Below are 25,099 nucleotides of genomic sequence, written 5' to 3'. Positions count from 1 at the left end.
AAGCTGGACCGAGCGATTGGACGGACACGCATCGCAACAGCGGAGTTCGCACAGGCGCGTTCTTCTTGCGGACTGACATCCACCTAATTTCCTAATGCGACCTCAATAAATTAGTTCTTCTTGTTTATTTGAGTGTCTGCTAACATATATATATATATATATATATATATATATATTCATAACAGTGTATCTGAGCATGTGCATGTATATAAATATATATATATATATATATATATATATATATATATATATATATATATATATATATATATATATATATATTTATACACATAGCGTGCTTGAGAGCCTAATTGACTCCTAAAACGTTCGTGCAATAAACCTCCTGCCCTTACCTATCTGCATTCCTTGGGCACTGTCAATGGAGTGGACGAACCCTGAAAGACCCGCTGAAGCCGGCGGGGAGTGGGCTGGATAAGATATGTCTTCCTTATCGGTTGCGAGTGTTCCCCAGAACTTGTTAAAGGTACTTTTTCAGACTATATGCTACACGTACAGCGTTCAAATTTGACTCCAGTAATCCAAACGCCAGCTATAAAAAGTTCTCGTATTAGGATTGTACCCCATATATCGTTTCAGGGCCTCATTAGGTTCCATTAATGTATTCATTATCACTGTAACATTTGTCGTAAAAGCAGTATGTGCTGTAATAAGCGTCTGAGAATGTTTGAAAGCCTCGAGTGCTTTCAGGTAGGTTGATCGGATGAGTACTGTACGAAGTTGAACTGTGCTGACAACATAATCGCGCAATGTTTAATCGATATAATATCGGCGCATTGATCCCTCCCGCAGACGCCGGCTTACCTCGTGAAGCACTTTCGGTCTCAGCACTGGACAGGGAAGACGGTTGTCCCTGAATCCCCCGAAGTGGCGGTCGACCTCCTTCATCAAGTGGACGCATGGCGCGACAGCCTTAGCCCCGACAGCGGTCCTATTGCAGTATTGTGCCAGTAAGTATTATCTGTTACACTAGGCCGACGCGACGCCGACTGTGGAATACTGCGCTACTTGATAGACAGAGACAAGTGGAAGGCGACACACGAATGACGTCGGTGGTCGGCCGATCCTGTCGTTGATGCACCGGTCCGTCCCACTAGATGGACAATGACGCCATCACGACCAACGACCGCCTGTCGTCGTAGTTCCTAGACCAAGACAAGTTCCTAGACCAGCGACGCCGACGAAACGCATCGGCCGACGGTCGCCTGATCAGTGCTCGGCAGATCGTCGAGCAAGCGAAAATGAAATGCCGACGAACGATGCACTGTGCAATGCTGCGCTTCTGTGTCATATACATGCTAAAATATAGGCAAGGAAGGATGCGGTTCATATTGTTAAGGGGATGTACTTAATGTAACAGCACTGCGATGGGCTGAATGCGACGCTGAGACTTCAGTAGCCGTGCAGTGTCCACTCTGTCAGCGTCGTCCTCTTTCTCAACGCTTTGTCGTGCCCGTGTTCCTCGGTCGTCGTCTTCGTCAGTGAGCACATCACTTTGGTCCCGCGTTTCCAGGTAACACTACCCCCCTTGGCAAAAGTCAACGTCCCGATGCGTATTACGCGTGCGATGTGGAGGGGGAGTAATATGGCTTTAGGTGGGTGACATGTACGATTTCGGAAGTAGTTGTAGCAGTCGGTGACTTTGGGTGGAGCGGTGCAATCTCATAGGTCATGTCGGTCACTGGGCGTAGTACACGGTAAGGACCTGTGTAGTAGGGCAGAAGTTTTTGACACAACCCCACACGACGGCACGGAAGCCAGAGCAACATCAGAGATCCGGGAGGGTAGTGCACATCGCGCTGGTGAGTGTCGTAGCGGCGTTTTTGAGCTTCGTGAGAGATGCTGAGATTGTGACGAGCAATCTGGCGAGCAGCGTCGGCTCGGGCGATGGTATCGCGGGCATAGGTTGTGACGGGGCCAGCGGCGGGAAGCAAAGTGTTGAAGGGCAGTAAGGGGGCTCTTCCAAAGAGAAGATAGAATGGAGAGTACCCAGCAGTGTCATGACGCGAAGATTTATATGCAAAGGTGACAAATGGCAGACTAATATCCCAGTCGCGATGACTGTCGGATACGTACATTGCGAGCATGTCGGTGAGTGTGCGGTTAAGAGGCTCCGTAAGGCCGTTCGTCTGAGGGTGATACGCAGTGGTGAACTTGTGCCGAACGGAGCAAGAACCACACGCGTGCCGTGCCAGTAAGGTAGAAGATGACATTGGCCAGCATCAGCGTGGCGTCCCACCTGTTGTGCTGGCTAACACGCTCATAAAGCGAAAGCTAGTCCTCGACATCGACCTCATCTGTACCGCAGAATGGGCCAGGGTCACGGGGGTGGACTACGACGACAGTTGGAGTTGCGGACGTAGATGGAGCCGCGTCGGTTGTCATCGTGACGGTTCCGAGGTGACGGCCACTGCGGTGATCCAGCGTCAGATTGTGTCGAACCCGCGACCTCCACCAAGATGTTACGGGGATGTACTTAATGTAACAGCACTGCGATGGGCTGAACTCGACGCTGAGACTTCAGTAGCCGTGCAGTGTCCACTCTGTCAGCGTCGTCCTCTTTCTCAACGCTTTGTCGTGCCCATGTTCCTCGGTCGTCGTCTTCGTCAGTGAGCACATCACTTTGGTCACACGTTTCCAGGTAACAATATTATCACACTTCGACACTCGCGGGTGTGCTTTTATCGTTGAACATGAGTCGAGGTCGGCCCCGTCGAAGGCGAGTAGGCCTCGCGAGGCCGCAGGAATCGTGTGTGTGATTTCGGCGATCGTGGGGAGCAAATCATCATGTTTTAGCGAGTGCAGACGGTCATCTAGGGTAGGTTTGGTTATAGTGACCTAAGACCGACGTTTCCTTTTATCATGGGACGCCGGACAGAAAGCAGTAAGCGCCGGCGTAAACCGGTCTGCCGAGCAATGCTGAGGGCGGGTGGTAGTTGTCGGCGGCACTCGCGGGACACAAATAACACCGTTTTAATTCATGCAGATGGTTTCTGAACATACTTCCGGTTAAAAGGAATCAGAATCGAGCATTGATGGCATCGAAGAAAGCAAATAAATTAGCAGCAAGCGCCACTCTCGTGCGATGCCTACAACCAAATCCCAAACATTTCTCATGCGGTATGTCGCCTGATCGGTGGTTCTTGCGGAGTTATCGCATTGCTTAAATGCATAATGCGCAGCCGTAGTGCGAGAAGAGAAGAAACCCGAGTAAACCAGAGCCAGGCAGGCGGTTGCATTGCCATGGAAACGAGCAGCGTGTGTGTATGCAAACAGATGTAAACTGCAGCAGCGATGGCATGCACTCGTCGTCATCGGCGCATTCTTGGTAAAATTTCTCACACGGGAAATGTCAAAGCGTTTACTATTATCATGAAGGTGCATTTAGCGAATTAGTGCGCTATTTGGTGAACAATTAGGTGGTAAAAAGCGAGAAGCAGGTAGCGAAATCAGTAGCCCCGGGGTCTGCAGCAGACGAGAGACGCGGCTGTGGGCGGGGCGAGGGGAAGGCAGCGACTGCTATTGGTCGGCGTGGGCAGTGAGGCATCGCGTTGTCGTAGTGTGACTAGGAAATCGGCCGACGGCAGCCCAATCGCTTCGCTCTCGGCGTCTGCCGGCCGACATCCCCGTCGGTCGGCCATGGGCGCGCTGTCGGCGTCGGCGCCGTGTGACAAGCACGACGACCACGCAAAAAACGCGTCGGGCGATGGTCGGCAAACATAGATCATCATCATCAACAGCCTGACTATGCCCACTGCAAGGCGAAGGCCTCTCCCATATTTTTCCACTTAACCCGGTTCTGTGCTAGATGCATTCCCTTGACCCCTCCGAACTTCTTAATCTCATCCGCCCACCTAACTTTTTGCCGCGCCCTGCTACGCTTTCCTTCCCTTGGAATCCAGTTTGTTACCCTAAGCGACCATCGGTTATCCTCTCTTCGCACTACATGTCCTGCCTATGTCCATTTCTTCTTCTTAATTTCCATTAGAATGTCGATAACTTGAGTTATTTCTCTGGCCCACTCTGCACGCTTCCTATTTCTTAATGTTACCCCTACCATTTTTCGTTCCATAGCCCTCTGTGTTGTCCTCAACTTAAGTAGAACTCTCTTGGTTAGCCTCCACGTTTCTGCCCCATAGGTGAGTACAGGTAAGATGCAACTGTTGTATACTTTCCTCTTTAGCGATACCGGTAAGCTGCTAGTCATAATCTGTGAGTACTTGCCAAATGCGCTCCATCCCAATCTTATTCTTCTTGTTATTTCCTTTTCATGGTCCGGATCTGCGGTTACTACCTATCCTTAGTAGATATATTCGCGTACTACTTCCAGTACTTCGCTGCCTCATGTAAACTGCTGTTCCTTCCAGGGGCTGTTGAACATTACCTTAGTCTTCAGCATACTGATTTTCAAGCCTACCTTTCTACTTTTCCTGGCTAGGTCATCAATCAATATTTGCAGCTCATCCCCCAAGTTGTTGGCAAGGCAATGTCATCAGCAAATCACAGATTACTGAGGTGTTCTCCATCTACCCTTATCACTAACTGCTCTCATTCCAAGTCTCTCAATACTTCCTCTAAGCAAACTGTGAATAGTACTTGGGAGGTTGTGTCTCCTTGCCTAACACCTCTCTTTATGGGAATTTTGTTACTTTCTTTATGCAGAACTATGGTTGCTGTGCAGCCACAATATATATCTTCCAGCTATTTCACGTACGGCTCATCTACTCCCTGATTTCGCAATGCCTGCATCACCGGTGAGGTCTGAACTAAGTCAAATACTTTTTCGTAATCAATGAATGCTATGTATAGGTTCTGGTTATATTCCGAGCATTTTTCTATCACCTGAATAATGGTATGGATATGATCGATAGTAGAGTACCATTTCGAAAACCCTGCTCCTTTGCTTGATTGCAGTCTAAGGTTAACATAAGGTAAGACATAGATCGGCCTAGTGTAAACGTGCTGAGTGTGCATGATACGCTGAAGAGGTCAAGCAAAGACTGCTACTGAGTTATGTTTCACTGCTGTGAGAAGGGACACACTTTACTGCATTCAACCGTGCACACTCGCCAACAATAATTTTGGAGGAAAGGTTTCCCTAAAAATATTTACTTAGGTGCTCTCACGATATTCAATTAGCTGACATGACTGCAATTGACCGAAAAGGAGCATACTTTATCCTGCAACATTACAAATATAATAATACCTTTTTAATCGACATCTGAGGAATAAAAACAAAAACTGAGCAACTAAGCAACTCCGTCCGGCGCTGTAAAACATTCGTGAAACTATATTTAACTGACAGAAAGTTGGCTACACTTGGATAGTCCCGCCCGAGTGCTGAGCTCGAATATGCGCAGGTTAACGGAGATATGACGATGGTAACTTTGGCCACAGAAAACGCGGCCAACACGAAGAGCGTACAAAGGGAGGGCTTTTTTGTTTCCTGCTACACAGTGTCATTTCCTTAACTTTAGTTGGATGCATTTTGTGGAGCGCACAGGCAGTTTTGTTCTGGCCGAGCATGTAGTAGCCATGACACGTTCGTGTGCATTCGTGTAAGTATTTTGCTGTTGTTGAGGGTGTTGGTGGGGAGGCGATTGTCTGATGTTTTGTCGTGGGCTAAGAATATACAGGCGTTGACATCCGTCGCCTGGCACTGCAAGCAGAGCTCACAAAGGGTGTCCGCGCTTTATATATGCACCAAATGCAGCGGCATGGCTCGAAACGTTTTCATAGGGTGTCTAAATGTACATATTTTCTCGAACAGGGCAGTCATAGCGGTCAATACTTTGCCACTGAGTTGTGGAAAAGACGCGCGTGCTGCGATTTTGATGCTCAATAGCTATGCGCTCTACGCTGGCTGTTAAATGTGTATTTTACAAGAGAACGCAAACGACACCCACTATGGCTAGTAAGCATCGATCGAGACGGGTCGGCAGCGTAAACAGCACCACTACGTAAGTCGTTTTCAAACTGGATAGCGTCTATATACATTATCGCTGGCTTTATGCGTTCTGTACTCTGCTAGTTTACTTTGTAAGGGGGTGTGCGCAACTTTTCTTTACTAAGACCAAAAAACTAGAAGCATCACTACGAAAACAACTGGAGGGAACACACTTGAAACCCGAATTTAAAGATATGACAACACGGTGTTAATGGCTCCTGTCTGCCTGCTCCAGTTGCGGATGTCGTTGACGTGTAGGCGCACTTCCCTACTGACTTGCCTATTATTCCCCTAATTTATGCCTCTATTATTACGCAGATATACTCATTAATACAAAGTCGTAACCAACCATCCTATATGAAAACCACTCGCCGTAGTTATAAAGCGGGGCATTGACCAAGTCATGGCCTCAAGGAAGCGCGTCCAACTCTGGATGCAACAACCCTGTAAGGCTGGGGTCCGATGTCCCCTTCCTATTGCTGTGGCAGAAGCCTAGTCGCCCACTAGTTGCCCAGACATTGCCGCCCACTCTGCGTACAGCCACGTCATATACCGATTTATACCGGCCAGGTGCGCTCTCAAAGTTGCAAGGCCAAGGCTTCTCATAGCTCCTGAGTGTTAATGGCTCCTATCTGCCTGCTCCAGTTGCGGATGTCGTTGACGTGTAGGCGCACTTCCCTACTGACTTGCATATTATTCCCTTATTTTATGCCTCTATTATTACGCAAATATACTCATTATTACACAGTCGTAACCAACCATCCTATATGAAAACCACTCGACGTAGTTATAAAGCGGCGCATTGACCAAGTCATGGCCTCAAGGAAGCGCGTCTAACTCTGGATACAACAACCCTGGAAGGCTGGGTTCCGATGTCCTCTTCCTATTGCAGTGGCAGAAGCCTAGTCGCCCACTAGTTGCCCAGACATTGCCGCCCACTCTGCGTACAGCCACGTCATATACCGATTAATACCGGCCAGGTGCGCCCTCAAAGTAGCAAGGCCAAGGCTTCTCATAGCTCCTGATTTTTTTTGTAAGGCTAAAGCATTTCTTGGCTCATGTCCTGCGGAAGTGTTGGCAGAAAGTGTTGGCACAAAAACAAACCTGTATGTACCGAGAATCGAACCACCATCCCTCTGATTCTCAGCCAAGCCCGTAAGTCGCTAGGCTATGCCGAACTTTTTTTCGAGCCATTCACCTTGACTAGCATATGAAGTTATTTTTTATTTATTTATTCTCTGATTCAAAAAATTGTTTTTGTGAAAATAATTGGACCGATAGCCTACATGGCTAGTATCCAGTACAATACAAAATATACAATTTAGGCAACCATGCAAGGAACGTGCAAGCAAATGGGTCAACTGTCAACGCCTAGATACAGACAAAATAGGATGAACGACGTAAGACAGCGAAAAATTCTGTTTCCCGTCGAATACAAAATAAGGTATCTGGACAACCAAAATGGAAATATACAAACCAGCATTTCAACAGAGTAGAACAGTACATTAGAGAAAAAGAAAACAATTCGGAGCCACGTGCAAACTTGATTGTTAAAAAACTTCACTTCGAAGGGAAGGTAATATTTCGGACAAGTTTTAATGCCATTGGGAGCGTATTCTAGACTTTTGCACCAATTATTGGCAGCGATGACAACGACCATGCAGTCAGTGACAATGATAATGATATTGATGAAATTGGAGGTGCATTTATTTCATACTGATGATAGTAGTGATAGTGATGATATTATGGATGGCAATGACTGTACAGTTAATGAAAACAGTCCTGCAAAGTGGCTTTCATCATTCCTGCTCTTAAGCACATTTAAGCGTTGTCCTGTACTTTTTTTGCCGGTGTCGTAACCTACTACTTTCGCAGTGAAAGAATGAAAGAAATATAAAACGGTATCAAGTCACGAAACATGGAATGCACTGCATCAATGCTATAGAAAATTATTAGATGTAATAGGCAATGCCCTGCAAATTGCCTGAAAATGCCCTTTGCACAACCATTGCGCAATATTGAGGAACGTGTAGATTTTACAATTTGCCTAATAGTCCATGTTCCCCTAGGAATGAAAATAAAAAGAACATTGTGTGTCTATGCTCCCTATGATAGACTAAAATGCTTAATACACAACCAACTGTTTGAGGCACTTAGCGGAGGGACGGATAACCAACAACGGATATGTGGGACACCTGAATGACTGAATGAATATGATGTGTCGGCACGCTCCTAAGCATCTTGTTTTTTCCGTGAGCATATAGTCAGGGTGCAACTTTGAGCAAGTATCTACTGAAGTATTTTAATGTGGTCAGCGGATATATCCATGTGCAGTAGATAGTCCATGTCGAAATCTGACGGCTGGTGATTTTCTTCTTTAACAGGTTGGATAGAGATGGTAGAAGTACTTTGAAATTCGTGAAATTCGCCTAGAGCCTAGGTTATAGCAGCCCGCATTTACGACGTGGAGCTCTCTTGTTATGGAGCATGTCTTCCACTGCAGGCTGCAGAAAGCATTTGTCTTCTTGGCGGCACATAAAGGCAACAGAAGGAACTGCCATTTGAAATTGTGCATCCATTGAAGATAGCCTCCTAAGGATATCGCAAAACTTGTAGGAGCTCTGCCTACAGGCTGCGCACATGGTATTAGCAGCTTGATCTTGAAAGGTAGAGTGTCCAAGAAGGAATGGTTATAGCCAACAGTCTGTGGCTCTGAATACTTGGCAGGTCCAGCAGCTTGCCAGCATGATAAAATAGATAATTACTGTATTACTGTATATGGGCCTGGCGCATTAGGTCCATATGGGAGGTAGGTTCTCAGAGTTTCAGCCTAAGTGGGGACATCTAGCGAGAGGTGTCCTGACTTTGGTACCGCTCCCATGGCAGGACTCAAGCGGCGACGGCGAAGCGCGCGCCGCTGCTTCAGTCTAGCCTTGCTGCTCCAGAGGCAGAAACGTTCTTTTGAAGATTGAGACTGATCAGCAGTGAGACGTTCCACGCATATTGAAATGGCTTGTTATTCGTGCGTGAATGGGATTCTATGTGGTGATAAACAAGAAAGGCTATATGGTGATAAAGCAAAATACCGAAAAGACATTGCGTTGAAGGCACAAATCAAATCCATCTCTTGTGCTTCCTTACTACCATCAAACAGGTTCACTAATTCTCTTTGTTTGCTGATATAATATTCATAAATATATATATATATATATATATATATATATATATATATATATATATATATATATATATATATATATATATATATATATATATATATATATATATATATATGTATACCTATGCATATGTACACTGCTCAACGGGCAGTCTATATTCGAACATGATTTACCGAATGCCTCCGCTGACAAACATAAAAAATACTATTATACCGGCTACTGCCGCGCTCTGGCAACAATGAAAGACCTCGTGGTAACTTGCACAACCAGGTGGAAGATTTGGGAAGTGATGAAAAGTCAGTATGCGCCGGCGTAGGCACTCGAAGCTGTCAGCGATGACAAAACGGGCAACAAAAATTGTTTGGCGCCAGTTGTCAATAAAACAATTGGAAAGCATAGTTAAGGTATGCATTTAATACCGCAACAGCATTAATATCCGGCCTATTTGGCTCCCCTTGCGAACTCTCGTTTGCGTACCACCTTTGACAAAAGTAAGCGGGCAGCCACATCAGCTGCCGGAGTAAGGTCTTGGCAGAGCACTGAGGTCGCGCTCTCCAACGACGGTCCTAGACGTCCCTCTACGAGAGAGGTTGCGCTCTCCAACGACAGTCCTAGACGTCCCTCTACGAGTGTAAGCTGCTTGACTATGCCTGCGCGATCGTTCAGCTTCCAGACACAAAAGCCGCGCAGGAAGAAAAACTAGGCCATCAAGATCCCTCTCGTAGTCTGGGACCGAGAAGCGGCGCCGAAAAGAGCATAGCCGCTGCAGGGCTTCGAGCTTGCTCGAGCAGCCGACGCGTACACTTCTGGCAAAGAACGTACATGCTCTTAGCTTCCTCCGTAATTACTCATCCCTTAAACTGCTCGTGTAACGCCACACATGCATTCATTAGCGTAGTCTTAAGCAGCCACATCATGTGAAAGGCCACCCCAAAAAGGCACACGGCCCTCTTTGAACCAAGTAGTAGAAACATGCCTGCGTGGCCAAATGGTAGCCTGTCAGAATCGGGATCAAAAGCCCACGAAATCGCCATCTCGTCCTCGTATCTCAAACCAGCCACACGAGTTGGTCGCATCGGCCACCCGGCCACGTGATACGGCGTCGAGACATCCAAACCACCGATCATGCGCTGCCCACCCATGCCAGCGGCCAACTGTCACTTGTCAGAGGCATGGCCGTGATTGGGCGCCCACAGGCTGACAGCCCTGACGGCGTATTTTCGAGAAAACATTTTCAAAATTTTTGCCCTAACAGGAGCTAGCTCAGTTTTGTATTTAGGTTTTCGAGTTTGTAACGGTGTGAGAATTCTGCCCCTTGATTATGTATAAATGTGCGGAGGTGCTACGTTTCGGCAGAGCATAATGCGGCAAGTAAGCAGTAAATACTTATCTATATATTTCTCTCCGTAGGCACGAGCATTACCAGTCTATTGGTCTCAAGTCTTGTAATTTTGCTTGTTGCAGGGACGGCTGCCAAGGAAGCGGCCTCTTTTGCGCCTGCGCTGTGCAGTGCGAGAGGCTAAGGGTGCGAGAGGAAGTGAATATCTTCAGCTGTGTGCGCAGCATCCGCCGCAGCCGGCCGCAGTTCATCACCAACGATGTGAGTAAAGTTTCGCTGCTGGAACAGCCCACGCACTGGCTGTAAGAAAGCCGCTAAGAATCAATGCAACGGAGACGGGGACATGAAGTAGCGATAAAATCTGAGAGCGTAAGTACGTATTATTAGTAGCGCCGTCCTGTTGCGTCCAGTCGAGCTGCAATCGCGCTGCATGTAGTTCTGACAAAAAATGACCACTTGTGCCTGGTCTTATCACATACAAGCCTGATAATATGCGGATTGTCGGGCGCATGCAGCTCGAAAGGTAGCTCCTCTTATTTTCAGAACCGATGTGTGAGCTTGCAGGAGATCATCATTTGCTTATTTGTTGATTCATAGCTGCTGTATTCTTTATGTTATTACTTTCTCAACTCTAACAAAGGTTCCAAATTGCTGTTACTAACAGTCTTGAATCAAAAACAGTATCAAGTGAGGCTCTGTCAGGTAACCTTTTACCGCATATATTGCTGATTCTTTTTTGTACATGCGGAGCGCTAGCTTCCTGTGGCCAATTATGCCTGCAAGCTCGTTACTTCCTTCTGTTTGTGGATGCTTCCCGCACTTGCGAATGCAAACGGTTACATGTAGAATGCCTAAGGCGCTAATTATCTATCAAGGGTCTTGCAGGCCATGTGGGCAACTGTGGAAAAGTAACGGCCTCTATTGCGATAACCAGAACTGGTCTGGCAGCGACACACTTAGGGCCTTTTTCTGTTTGTCAGTGCTACTCATTTTTTTGGAGAGGGCGCTGCTGTCGAAGAGGTAACAATGGGGCCGTTCTTTTCATTCTGAGTCAAGACCTCTGCTCGAGACTAAGCAATAAATGCGCCTCTTGCCAGCAGTCAGGAAATTTAAACATTAACAGCCCGCACCACTCATGTGTTCATCCAAGAACTTCCTTGCTGAATCGAATTCATCATCCAGCTTATGTCACGACGTCATGCTAGTTTGGGACTTCCTCTGCAGACATCACGCCGTTTTGTGATGACTGGGGCCGTGCGTGCTCATTAACGCTTTTTGGACGCTTATCCCATCCTGCTACCTCTGTAGTGCTATCTTTGTGCACAATACAGATGTGCCACCCTTCTCTTCAGTTCTTGTGCTCTCCTCCTTTAGTGTCGTGTCCAATGCAACTGTTCTCTTCACACTCTTTCCGTTCCACTGGATCAGTTTTCCTGCCACATGCTCTGCTAACAGTTGTTAGCACTCGAGAGCTATTTTTTAAGCGTATCATCCTGCCCGACAGAATTACAGAATATAAACTTAGCAAAAAATAATAAATTTCTTGATTCCTCCACACTTATGCCCTTGTCCATAATCCTGCACCCATTTATTTATTTATTTATTCAAATAAATAAATAAATAAATGGGTCGCACCCCAAACCTGTTTATGCAATTCCATCGACACGCGGATTTTTCTTAACCCATTTATTTATTTACTTATTTGAATAAATAAATAAATTGCCGGTGAACACCTCCGGCGACGCACTCCCTCACCAGAACAGGAGTTGGCCACCCTGGTGCAGTAATTGGCCGCCACCTCTCATGATAAGCTCCACAAAACCCCGGCCCTTAGTCACCAGCGGCTGCGGAACAACTGACCACGGCGGCGGTCAGACCTGTGACGCAGCAGGGGGTGCTAAGAATGCCTGGCTCCGCTGGACAGGCCGCCATTGGAAACTGACCCTGGCAACGTTTAATGCTAGAACGCTAGCTAGTAAAGCTAGTTTAGCAGTGCTGTTAGAGGAACTAGAGGGTATGAAATGGGATGTCATAAGGCTTAGTGAGGGTAGGAGGCCGAATGAGGCATATACTGTACTGAAGGATGGGCATGTACTGTGTTATCGAGGTTTACCAGAGGGGCGACTAGGAGTAGGTTTCTTTGTCAATAAGTGTATATCGGGTATATATAGATGAATTCTGCAGTAATAATGAGAGGGTGGCAGGCATCGTAATTAGGCTTAATAAGCGGCATAAACTGAAAGTTGTACAGGCCTATGCACCTTTATGTAGTTATGATGACCAGGCAGTTGAAAGCTTCTACGAAGATGTAGAATCGGCAATGCGAAAAGTAAAGACGCAGTATACTGTACTAAAGGGCGACTTTAATGCCAAGGTAGGGAAAAACCAGGCAGGAGACAAGGCAGTAGGTGACTATGCCATTGGTTCTAGGAATAGCAGGGGGAGTTACTAGTTGAGTTTGCAGAGCGCAATAACTAACGAATCATGAATACCTTCTTCAGCAAACGGAAGAACCGGAAATGGACATGGAAAAGTCCTAGCGGGAAGACTAAAAATGAAATCGAATTCATAATGTGTTCAACCCCCGCCATTATGCAAGATGTAGAGGTAATCGGGAAAGTGCGATGAAGTGACCACAGAATGGTAAGGTCCCGAATTAGCCTAAATCTGAAGAACAAACGCAACATATTAGTAAGAAAGAAACCCATCAACGAATTAGCGGTGAGGGGGAGGGCAGAAGAGTTCAGGATCTCGCTACAGAATAGGTATTAAGCTCTAACCAAGGATGGCGACATTACCCTAGAAGCAAGGAACAATAACTTCAGAGATATCATTGCTGAGTGCGCGGTAGAAGTAGGCGGTAGGATAGTTAGAGAGGATACCGGTAAGCTGTGTAAGGAGACAAAAGATTTGATTAAGAAACGCCAGAGTATGAAAGCTTCCAATCCAACAGACCAGATCGAATTGGCCGAGATATCAAAGCTAATCAATAAGCGCAAGGTGGCCGATATAAGGAAGTATAACATGGAGAAAATTGAGCATGCTGTGAAGAACAGGGGAAGCCTTAAAGCGGTAAAGAAGAAACTGGGCTTAGGCAAAAACCAGATGTATGCGATATGGGACAAAGCGGGCAACGTCATCACGAATATGGACAAGATAGTCAAAGTAGCCGAGGAGTTCTATGCATATCTCTACAGTAGCCAAAGTAGTCAGGACCGTAATGAGATTGGCGGTAGAGAAAAACAGTCAGACGTTCCACCAGTGACGAAGGACGAGGTAAAGAAAGCACTAAAAACTATGAAAACGGGGAAATCAGCTGGAGAGGATCAGATAACTACAGATTTGCTGAAGGACGGGGGGGGGGGGGATATCGTGCTAGAAAAACTGGCCACTCTGTATACGCAGTGCCTGGTGTCATGGACGGTACCGGAACCATGGAAGAATGCAAACATTATCCTCATTCATAAGAAAGGGGACTCAAGGACCTTAAATATTACAGTAGTAGTAGTAGTAGAAGACTTTATTAAGGCGCAACACTTAGGTGCCTAATACATCGATGGTCTGCTGGAAGAGCAGGCGCTGTTCTTCTCTACCCTTAGCACCAAGCCAGTCCACCCACGTCCAGATAGTATGGGAGGAGGTGGAAAAGAATCCCGATCGCAGTGCAACCGGACATGAAAATAGGCAGTGGGAAAGGTTGACATAAGGGAAAGGGCAGTTGGGGCTTGATTGATCACGACAGAATTTGTAGAGATATAGCCGTGCAAAGGTTATGAGTGTATTCAGCTCTATCTGCCGAAGGATATGAGCCTCCCGAATGGAGAGATTAGGATGAGGGTCGGGGTAGAGCTCGCGGTCTCAGCGAGCAGCATTGTAATATTCGCTGATGGTGGCGCGAAGAGACAGTCTCGACCCGCCCTCCAAGGATCTTGGCCAGGGGATGAACGGTACCCGGTTATGAGTTTCACAGGCGAGCTGGTTCACCAGATCATTGCCGTCAATCTTCGATTGTCCAGGGATTCATCGGAGGAAGACGGGGCAGGGCTGGAGCACAAGTGCAGCCTCGAGCGCCGTGCTCTGAGTGGGCTCGGCGAAAGAGGACCGGACGGTGTGCTAAGCATGCCTCCCATCTTATTGCAGGTGATCGTGCTATCTACAGCCGGACTGCTTTCAACATTTCAACCCCAAGGCGAAGGGCTCACAGAGCAAGCAGCAACATTCGGCAGCACGTGGGACAACGCCTACTGCATCGACGGTTTTCTACAAGCGTCAACATCAAGCATCGGATTTGCGACGTCATCAAAGACACAGGCTATAAAATCAGGACTGCATTCTTGGGACTTCAGTGGGCTCGGCGAAAGAGGACCGGACGGTGTGCTAAGCATGCCTCCCATCTTATTGCAGGCGATCGTGCTATCTACAGCCGGACTGCTTTCAACATTTCAACCCCAAGGCGAAGGGCTCAGAGAGCAAGCAGCAAAATTCGGCAGCACGTGGGACAACGCCTACTGCATCGACGGTTTTCTACAAGCGTCAACATCAAGCATCCGATTTGTGACGTCATCAAAGACACAGGCTATAAAATCAGGACTGCATTCTTGGGACTTCAGTGGGCTCGGCGAAAGAGGACCGGACGGTGTGCTAAGCATGCCTCCCATCTTATTGCAGGTTAGTTATACTGGCTTATTTAGAAGTGATGAAAGAACGCTTGTTGTTGTGCCGAGCCCACACACTCTCCTATTTATTGCTGCTGACTGCTTTCATGTTTGTAAGTTATTGCTTTGTGGCGATATAGAGGAAAACCCTGGTCCTTCTGTTGCGGAAATGTTAGAGCAACTAGTGGAAGGTCAGAAAATAATTCGCAGCGATCTAGTAGATATTAAGGAAAGACTGGAGAATACTGAGAAAGCTGTGTTTGAATTTGGTGTGCGCATGCAGAAGGTAGAAGAGAATATTAAGGAAGTACACAATAATTCGCAGCAGATACAAAGGCTGCAAGAAATTGTCGCAAAATACCAAGAAGAACTTAACTCGCAGAGGTCACGTCTAGCGGATTTGGAAGATCGTAGTCGAAGAAATAACTTAGTTGTGTTTGGCATTAACGAACAGGATGATGAAACGGAAGATTACCTGCGACGGAAGGTAATTGGCGAGGTCTTTAATCAAAAATTGGGTTTTGATTGCTTGTCTGTAGCACGCATTCACAGAATGGGGCGAGGAGCCTCTATTCGCCCAGTTATTCTCTACTTCCAGAACTACCTTGAGAAGCAAATGGTTTGGCGTAACGTACGGAAGATAAAAGATTCCGGTATTTCTATTCAAAATGACTTCTCGCCAGAAGCTTTAAGAAAGCGCAAATTACTTTGGCAAAGCGGAAAAGCAGAGAAGGACGCTGGCAAAAAAGTAAATCTAGTTGGAGATAAACTACGTGTTGATAAAGCCTTTTACGTTTGGGATGATTCGTGCAACATGCGAATGCCGGCTCGACTGACCGTTCAATCAGATAGATACCGGTCACAGACTCTGCAGCGTCAACTACGCATGCTCTCGCTCAACGTCAGGAGTATCGTGAATAAAACTGATAGCCTGGAATGCCTGCTTCTTTCACATGACCCTCATATAGTCATCCTTACAGAAACTTGGTTACATGATGGCATCTCTAGCGATACAATTGTTCCAACTGGTTACAAAGTATACAGGCGTGACCGGTGTTCTCGTGGTGGAGGGGTTGCCGTTATAGTGAAGTCTTCTGTTGCCGTTACTGTATTAGACCAAATACCTGACCACGAAAGCTTATTTTTGAATGTATCTCTTTGGGGCATTTCCTTTCTACTATGTTCAGTTTATCGTCCACCCAACTCTGCAAATTCGTACCTTCAAAAACTGTACGATCACCTGTTGGCAAAGCGTTATTGTAATACCATATTAACTGGCGATTTCAACCTGCCAAGCGTGAACTGGCCATGTCTGGCTTATGGACAATGTGATGACAATAATACTATCTTGGATATCATGTTAGCTCTGAATTTAGATCAAATGGTTAGAGAACCCACCCGTGACAGTGCCATTCTTGATTTGTTTTTTGTCAGTGAAATTTTTTCCAATGGCTTTTGGAGTGTTGAGCATGGCATTTCAGATCGTGACTTGTTATCGTTTTGTTGGTCTTGTAACTATGAACGGTCGTCCGAGAATGTACCACCTGTACGTATTCGAGACTTTACTCGATCAGACGACACTGCCATAATAGACTACCTAGAAACGTCTTTAGTTATTAACGAGAGCGATGATATTCATGTTTTGTGGAATAGGTTTAAAAAATCAATACTTTCTGCTATTGAAACTTTTGTTCCTCTGAAAAAAATAAAACCGTATCGATGGAATCCTTGGGTCACCCGGGAAATTATACACCTGAAACGCAAAATAAAACGACATCGTAGGCAACTTAAGGCTCCTACTGCAACCTTTCAAGAATTAAAGCACGCGTTAGCATGGAAGTAAATGATGGCAAAGAACCATTACTACCAAGTTATTCTTCCTTCATATTTAAACACTTATCCTAGCAGATTTTGGAGACATCTAAGTAAGAGAAAGGAAGTGATAGATAGAGTGAAAACGGATGAAACTGTGTTACTTGATAGCCAGAAAATTGCGGATTCTTTTAATCATTACTTTCAAAGCATTTTCACATTGAAACCTGTCCTTACTAAACCGAAAGAATGTATAGATCCTTGTAGTATTCCTTCCATCTCAACAGAAGGCGTATTATCATTGCTACGCCAACTTGACACAAAGAAAGGCTGTGGAGTGGACGGCATTCCAAACACTTTTTTTAAAACGCTATGCTTCACAGATTGCTGAGTATTTGGCCAACATGTTTTCAGTTTCCTTCCGTACAAGCGATTTATTTTTTGACTAGAAAGTAGCACGTGTAGCGCCTATACACAAATCAGGTGATCGATCAATACTATCCAATTACCGTCCTGTATCAATCACTAGCAGCTGTTGCAAAATTATAGAACACATTCTGGCGGGTATCGTTAGAGATTTTCTCAGTGACAAAAACATTTTATCACCTTTCCAACATGGATTCCGAAAAGGAATGTCAACAGTTACCCAACTTGTGTCAACTGTTCATGAATTATCCTCTGCCCTTGACAATTCCGGCCAAATGGACATATTGTTCTTGGATTTTGCCAAGGCCTTCGATACGGTCCCACACAATAAACTTATTCATAAATTAGAGCAAATATGTCTTCCACAATATATAGTTCAATGGATAGAGGCATACTTGGAAAAGAGGAGCCAGTTTGTTGAGGTGAATGGTGCCATTTCCGAATCACTGTGTGTTACTTCGGGTGTACCGCAGGGAAGCGTGTTGGGTCCATTACTGTTTCTTATATATATAAATGATTTGCCTGATGTTATTCCATATTCTGTATCCATACGATTATTTGCAGATGATTGCATAGTGTTTAAGCAGATAAGGGAAACTTCTGATCATGGTACTCTTCAAGCCTCTTTGACAGCTATGGACAAATGGTGTGTGGAATGCAGCATGAAACTTAATGTCAAGAAAACTGTACTCCTACGTGTAACAAGGAAAAAACATTTTAACCCATTTACTTATTCCCTACAAGGCTCCGATATTAAAGAAGTTGCAAGCCATAAGGATATCGTGCTAGAAAAACTGTTAGGGCTGACACTTACCAATCAATTGGACTGGTCACCGCATATCTCACAAATTTGTTCTTCGGCATTCTCGACACTCTGCTTCCTAAAACGCAAACTTAATCGCGCCCCCTCTAATATCAAACTTTTGGCATACAACACATTCATCCGAACTAAGCTCGAGTACGCCTCTATCATTTGGGACCCTCACACAAAAAAGAACATAACTGCTCTTGAAATGATACAAAGGAAAGCAGTCAGGTTTATTTTCCACAAGTACAGCAGATCTGATTCTCCCACACAGCTGATGGTAGAAAATGACATCCCGCTCCTTTCAGTCCGCCGCAAAATGAACAGGATTTTGTTTCTTCGTAAGATTCTGTCACAGGAAGTTAATATTCCGTTACCTAACTTTGTCCAACCTTCTACTGCCAGACGAACACGACACACTAGGGAACATATGCTGCAACCTGTCTTTGCCCGAACAAATTCATTTAAGTACAGTTTTTTCCCACGGACCATCTCTGATTGGAATTTGCTTCCAGAATTTCATTTCCAAAGCAGTAATTTTAACAAGGCACTGGAAGGTCATTTGTTTGGTTAGGCTCCTCAACTTTTCAGTACCTTATATCTGTTTCCTTTGTTCATGCCGAATTGTGCTGTGTGTTATTGCCTATTTTATTTGTTAGACTGTCAAATTTTTTATTAATTACTATTATGATTCCTTTTTTCTCGCCGAATTGTAGTGTGTATTGTTTTTTTTTTGTTTTTTCTGTGTGTGATTGTTACCTGGTATGCCCCTCCTGCTTGGGCCATAAGGCCTGCAGTATATTGAAATAAATAAATAAATAAATGTGTTAGACTTTTAGATTGAATGGCGCGGATAGCAGCGTGCGAGTCAGTGTATATAATATACTGAGACACAGGTGGGGAAAAAGGGAAACTTTGATTGGCATGAATAATGGAGATAACCTCAATCGAGATAATATCCGGAGGGTGAAGAACGGCGCCGCTAGTGTGTGTAACAGGGGTAGATAGATGAGGATGAAAGAGGACCTGGCTTCCGGACGCGCGAGGAGCCACATAAGAGGCATCCGTGTAAGCGACTGCATGGGTATTGAAGGGAGGACTATGATAAAAGGCAAAATGAACATAGGGGCCAAGTTTGATGACTGTAGAGTGATTAGTTATGGTTAAAATTGCGTCGAAATAGCGCGGCCGTCGATATAGCCAAGAGCAGTGTGACGCCACATCCAATAGAAGTCATCTCCAACCATGTCTAATAACCGGATGACATCACTATGACGTCTCACATGACTATGACGTCACTATGCGCTGGGTGTCCTATCCAGGTGTCTGTGCGGCGCGCTTCATTTGGCGCTTCCTCTAGTGCCACTTCCCACAGCACACAGAAGCAGACGCAGTACAGCAAGCATCACTGGCGTTTCAACTTTGTTTACATGAAAGAAGTGGCGCAGTATCTGTCATAATTATCTGCGGACAACTTAACCGTGCTGTAAGAAAACGGAGGAAGAGAGAGCGAAAAAATAGAGAAAGAGGTGCCGTAGTGGAGGGCTTCGGACTACAGCGTGATAGCGGCTTTGCCTCATCGCAGTTTAATTAGTGAATCCAGGTTGCCCCCTAGAATGCATTCCTTGAGCTACCGCAGAACCCCGACCGCATTAGACGTATAAGGATTTATGCAGATGACATCACTCTCTGGACAACAGCGTGAAGTGATGCGCAGATAGAGGAGAAACTGCAAGAAGCCATAGACGCAGTTGAAGCATACTCGTCGCTCGAGGACTAAGATGCTCCCTGAAAAAGTCAGAATATATTATCTACCGGCAAACACAGTCAGGCTCAGCATACCATAACGCTATCTTTCGGACGAGTGCCCATACCTTAGGTCCCCAAAATCCGTATTTTGGATCTCATACTCCAAGGAAATGGTTTAAATGGAGACGCAATTAACGCCCTTCAAGGCAAAGCACAGCAAGTGATGCGACTCATTTGAAGAGACACTCTGGTATGAGAGAAGCAAATCTCCTCAGGTTAGTACAGTCCATCGCGATTAGCCGCATGGCCTACATTTGTCCACATCTCCCACAAAATATGGATCCGGAACACCACAAAGGCTGTCGCGCAGCCCGTGCCTCATGCCTTTACAAGCAGCACTCAAACGCCAGGACATCATCTACACGGATGCTTCACACAATCCGGACATTCCTCACATCTGCACTGCTGTGTTCACGAACATTCGCCCCTCAACGTTCAATGCCGCCTCCATCGACTGCACTAGCATCGCCGAGGTCGAATGCTTAGCCAATACACTCGCTATCGCACAGTTAAGTCATTTTCAGACTCAGCACACCACGATATGCACAGACTCCCAAACAGCATACAGATATCTCCTACGAGGAATTCTCCCACACTCATCTGCTAAAATATTATCTAATCTACCTACCCCTCCGATCCCATCCCCCATCACATGGATACCTGGGCACGAGGACATCCTTGGAAATGAGCGCGCTCTTGCTTTTGCCCGGGAACTAAGCTTCCGAGCGCCGGTGGATGGCCCCCAAAACCTTCATTATACACGCCCATCGAACCTCTTGACTACACTGCAATTGTTCACTACTATCGTCGTTGCCGTGCCACGTACCAGCCACTACTTCACACGCTTTATCGCATCGGCAGCACGTACTGTTGACAACTCCAGACACATTCCTTCCCATCTCCTCAATTTGCCCACATCGTTCACCCCACGGACTTCCCACCATACTGCACCACATGCAACGCCACCCCATCTACCCTCTACCATTACTTATGGGAATGCCCACATCCCATCCGCGTTCCTCTCGTACAACACCCCACCCCCTCCTTCTGGGAGGCTGCCCTTCTAGCCACGCAACCTGCAGATGAGTTGCGGCTGGTCGAGCGGGCTAAGCTAGAAGGCTCCTGGACTAAGAGGTCCTCCTGGTAGTGTTAACATTTTTTTTTTACTTAAATAAACTTTTTTCCTCCTCCTCTTTGTCCACATCTCCGACTTAAGGCGGCTGAGAAAGATCAAATCGACATCATCAAAAGTGAATTAAACAAGCCTATCCGCACGTCAAATGAGCGACGTTTTGGTCTAGGCGTACGAAATGCGCTAGGAGAGATCTTAAAGGCAGTACGATCTCGCAATATGAATTCCTCTCTGCCACACCAAGTGGCCGATTCATTCTTTTCAAGCTAAACATGAGCTACGAGGGTCAGGGTGGAACCAGAGTGGGTCTGCCAATTGAGATACGCAGCCAGCTAATTATTCCACCTATTGCAAAGAGCATGCACCTCGAACACCATACGGAACGCAGAGCAGATAGAGCCGGAAATCTGGCAAAAAGTTTTCACAATGACAAATCGCTGATGACGCGGCAGACTGGGACGAAGAGAGAATAGTAGCGGTCGATACTGACGAACAGGGTAACCTGCTGGTTGACGGGGTGGGTTCCACAGCTCATACGAACACGGGGAAGAGGTCGCTATCGTCCTCGCCATAGCAGGACGCTCGGCAAAAACCATTTTCAGCGATTTCAAAACAGCAATCGACAAGTACATCGCGCGACGAGTTTCCCCACAGGCAAAGCGAATTCTAAGTAGCATTCACATTTCTAGACAAGTTCGTATAACCTGGACACTTGCTCACCACTCCTTTCCTGGGAACGAGGTGGCCCATGAACTAGCTCGAGGCCTTACTTTCCGAGCTGGTCACTCCGGGCCAGCCGATCGTTTCACGAACAAGGACAGGCTAGTCAAGTATAGGGATATTCTACAGAACTACAGGCTTGCCAGACTGAAATACCCACCCGTGGAGAAATCGCTTACTAATCATCTGGCATCGGTTTGGAGACGATTCCGAACCAACTCATTTCCAAACCCGCAATTATGCAGCTTCTATTACGAAGGACAATACTCGGACAAATGTAAAAAATGTAATGATAGGGCCTATCAAAATCATATGATCTGGAAATGTGCTCAAGCTTCACAAGCGAGTCGGTTCATTAAAGGCTCTGAACACTGGGAGATACTGCTGTTCAGCTCCGACCCATTGACGACTCAACTCCAACTTATCCGACTAGCTGAAGGCGCCGCCGAAGCTCAAGGGCTAACGGCCGGTGTCTAGGCGAGGGTGACCTGTACGCTACTCCCCTGTATCCGTCGGACAATAACGTTTTTCCGTCCGTCCGTCCTCATAATACCAACTCCGACAACGGCGACACCGGATATTGTGGAAAATAGGCCATTTCACTGCCACGCTTATATTTTGCCACGATTGTTTTATTTTAGAAGCTTCTCTCTCGGCGACGCGGGCAAGTTAATTTTTACCGAATCACTATTATGTGAGCAAGGTATAGGTGAGGCCGAGACCTTACAATACCCGTAGAGTTCTGCGTGCCTCATCCAGAACGACTGCACACATTCAACACACGCGCGAAGTTTTCCATAAGTGGTATCCTGAGTAATCATCAAATCCCTAATTAGTTCTGTTTATGCTTGTACTGTGAAGGATACCTACGAAATCAGGCTAGAGTTCTAGTATCAGCCTGTAACGTTTGTAGCCATATAAATGTTAGTCTCCTTCGCTCGACATGTGCAGCTGCAAAGAAATCATAAAACGTTCAACATTGTTTGTGTGTGTGTGTGTGTGTGTGTGTGTGTGTGTGTGTGTGTGTGTGTGTGTGTGTGTGTGTGTGTGTGTGTGTGTGTGTGTGTGTGTGTGTGTGTGTGTGTGTGTGTGTGTGTGTGTGTGTGTGTGTGTGTGTGTGTGTGTGTGTGTGTGTGTGTGTGTGTGTGTGTGTGTGTGTGTGTGTGTGTGTGTGTGTGTGTGTGTGTGTGTGTGTGTGTGTGTGTGCGTGCGTGCGTGCGTGCGTGCGCGTGTAAAAGATTCACGTTGCTTCAAGGGCCTCTCATAAGCACCCTTAAATGTCGGGATTTTTGCAGGAGCAGTACGAATTCTGCTACGACGTAGCCTTTCATTTCCTGGAGGCCACAAGGACATACGCCAACGTAGAGGAGGCAGACATGTCGCCTGGCGAGGTCTGCTGACTGCTTCATATCCTGTCTGCCTGCATTCAAATTGTACCTTCGCCATTTGGGATGCAGCCTTAACATAGAAAAATAAAAGAGAACATATGCACTAAGCCTCGACCCTTCGTACTTTATACGTTCACTAATGCTGCCCGCGTGAAAAAAGTATGCGAGAAAAGCTGTTAACATATATGGCATATTAGTGTAGTGTTTGCATATGGACGAAGCCATACTGAACAAAGCGATTCTCGCCACTGCAGTTGTCTGCTACACACTAGCATGTCGATGATTTTGAGTCTCCGGATTGAAGTTCACAGAGCATAGCGGTACTAACCCAAACTTGAAAAAGCACAGGCAACTTTGCCAGGTTTACTGACACGAAAACGCCAAAAATCTGAAACGTAGCAGAGAATCTAGCCAAATGGAGCACCAAATTAACTTGGTCGGCCAAAAAGTTAACATGGTACGAAGAAACGAGTTTTCAACTTGCGCGTCGGGGTTGACTGGCTTCCTCCTTCAGGGCGACACGGGGCTTGTATGTAGCTATAGGAAAACGAAACTTGATTTGCTGTGATACCAGTAATAATGATTCTGCCCGAAGATAACGGCGTCGGGCTATGTCGAAACGTTCAACTTCATTCCGGATGCTCACGATGTGGGGACATTTGCTTATACAACCCCTCTGGCAGTGGCGAAAGTTGTGGTTTAGTCAGGCTGGCCTAAGGCTATGCTAAGTGAAAACTAGATTGTAGTTTCACCCTTCGAAAAACCGAAAGTCGTGCAAAAGGCGCCATGTGCATGTAACGGCGCAGATAGAGCTGAGAGATGATGCAGGAGGAGACAGCAATACAATTATTGCTGTCCCTCTCCGGGCTCATATGAAGGCGAGGTCACAATGTTTGAGCGGGAAAATTAGCAGAAAAATATTTCTTTCTTACATGTCTTGACTTGCCTGCGAAAATCGCGTCTACAAAAATTATTACCTGCTCTTTTTTAGCGCATTTGAAGTGACTAGGAACAACGTTTCGCCAGATGTAATATAAATTTACATTACACAAAGCAAAGATCAAGTAAAATAAAAAATCGAGGTCAGATTGGTCACGAGCCGTCGACAGCAGCATTCTTATAGGCGCCACGCAAAGCTTTCAAATTTGACTTGAATACCCATACTGAGCACCTAAATGGACTTCTTGCATTAGAATATAACCGCAAGTAACATTTCAGGGGCCATTTAGGCCGTGAAAGGGATCAACCTGGCAACATATAAAATGACGAATCAAAATCGAAATGGAAGTTCTCATTTCTTTTTTGTCCATCAGCAACGCTATATATTGTCACGTAGTGGTGACAAGGCCGTTGACACCAAAAGAAGACACAGGCTTGATGGTACTGAAATTAACTCTTTATTGGGCTGACTTGCGCCCGCAAAAGAACTAAGCAACTCGGCTGCGGCGATAGCAACAAATGTGCTGGTCGATCGTAGAACAAAGAATGCCCGTCACACTCGTCAACGCTCAATTTAAAAGCTGCTCAGAACAATCTGGATGACGTCGCAAACAGCTACTAGCACGAGCTGGAACATTGTGGAAAGACACACGAGTGGCCGGAATCTTTGAGACAGATCTCGGTGCATCTTGCGCTACAGCGAAACTGATAAAGGTGTGACTAGCGACTTCGAGCATTAAAAAACAAAGATTACGGAACTGATATGCGATCCAGAATCAGAGTGATAAGCCTTTATGCCGGGGGCTGTTAAAAAAACAACAAATACAGTTTTGAAGGTTTCGCGGCATTACTCCCCACTTAAAAAAACATGGCCTCGATATTCCAAAACAAAGCAACTTAAACATAAACACTGCAAACTTTAAATACCAC

The 25,099-nt window shown here is 46.0% G+C and overlaps 1 protein-coding gene across 1 annotated transcript in view; it reads left to right on the top strand.

Moving 5' to 3' along the window:
* LOC146200598 (receptor-type tyrosine-protein phosphatase epsilon-like) overlaps nucleotides 1-23,331 on the top strand; it is a 169,194-nt gene extending 145,863 nt beyond the window's left edge. Inside the window, exons 20-22 of the mRNA XM_084595572.1 lie at nucleotides 811-968; nucleotides 10,609-10,744; nucleotides 23,138-23,331. Of these exons, the coding sequence (XP_084451698.1) occupies nucleotides 811-968; nucleotides 10,609-10,744; nucleotides 23,138-23,242 (399 nt within the window). The 3' untranslated portion in view covers nucleotides 23,243-23,331. The remainder of the gene's footprint in view (nucleotides 1-810; nucleotides 969-10,608; nucleotides 10,745-23,137) is intronic.
* The last annotated feature ends 1,768 nt before the right edge of the window (nucleotides 23,332-25,099 follow it).

This window comes from Amblyomma maculatum, chromosome 2 (assembly GCF_055883805.1).
Source record: "Amblyomma maculatum isolate TAMU_Amacu chromosome 2, ASM5588380v1, whole genome shotgun sequence".
Classification (NCBI taxonomy): domain Eukaryota; kingdom Metazoa; phylum Arthropoda; class Arachnida; order Ixodida; family Ixodidae; genus Amblyomma; species Amblyomma maculatum.
This window is presented reverse-complemented; position numbering and strand designations above follow the sequence as displayed.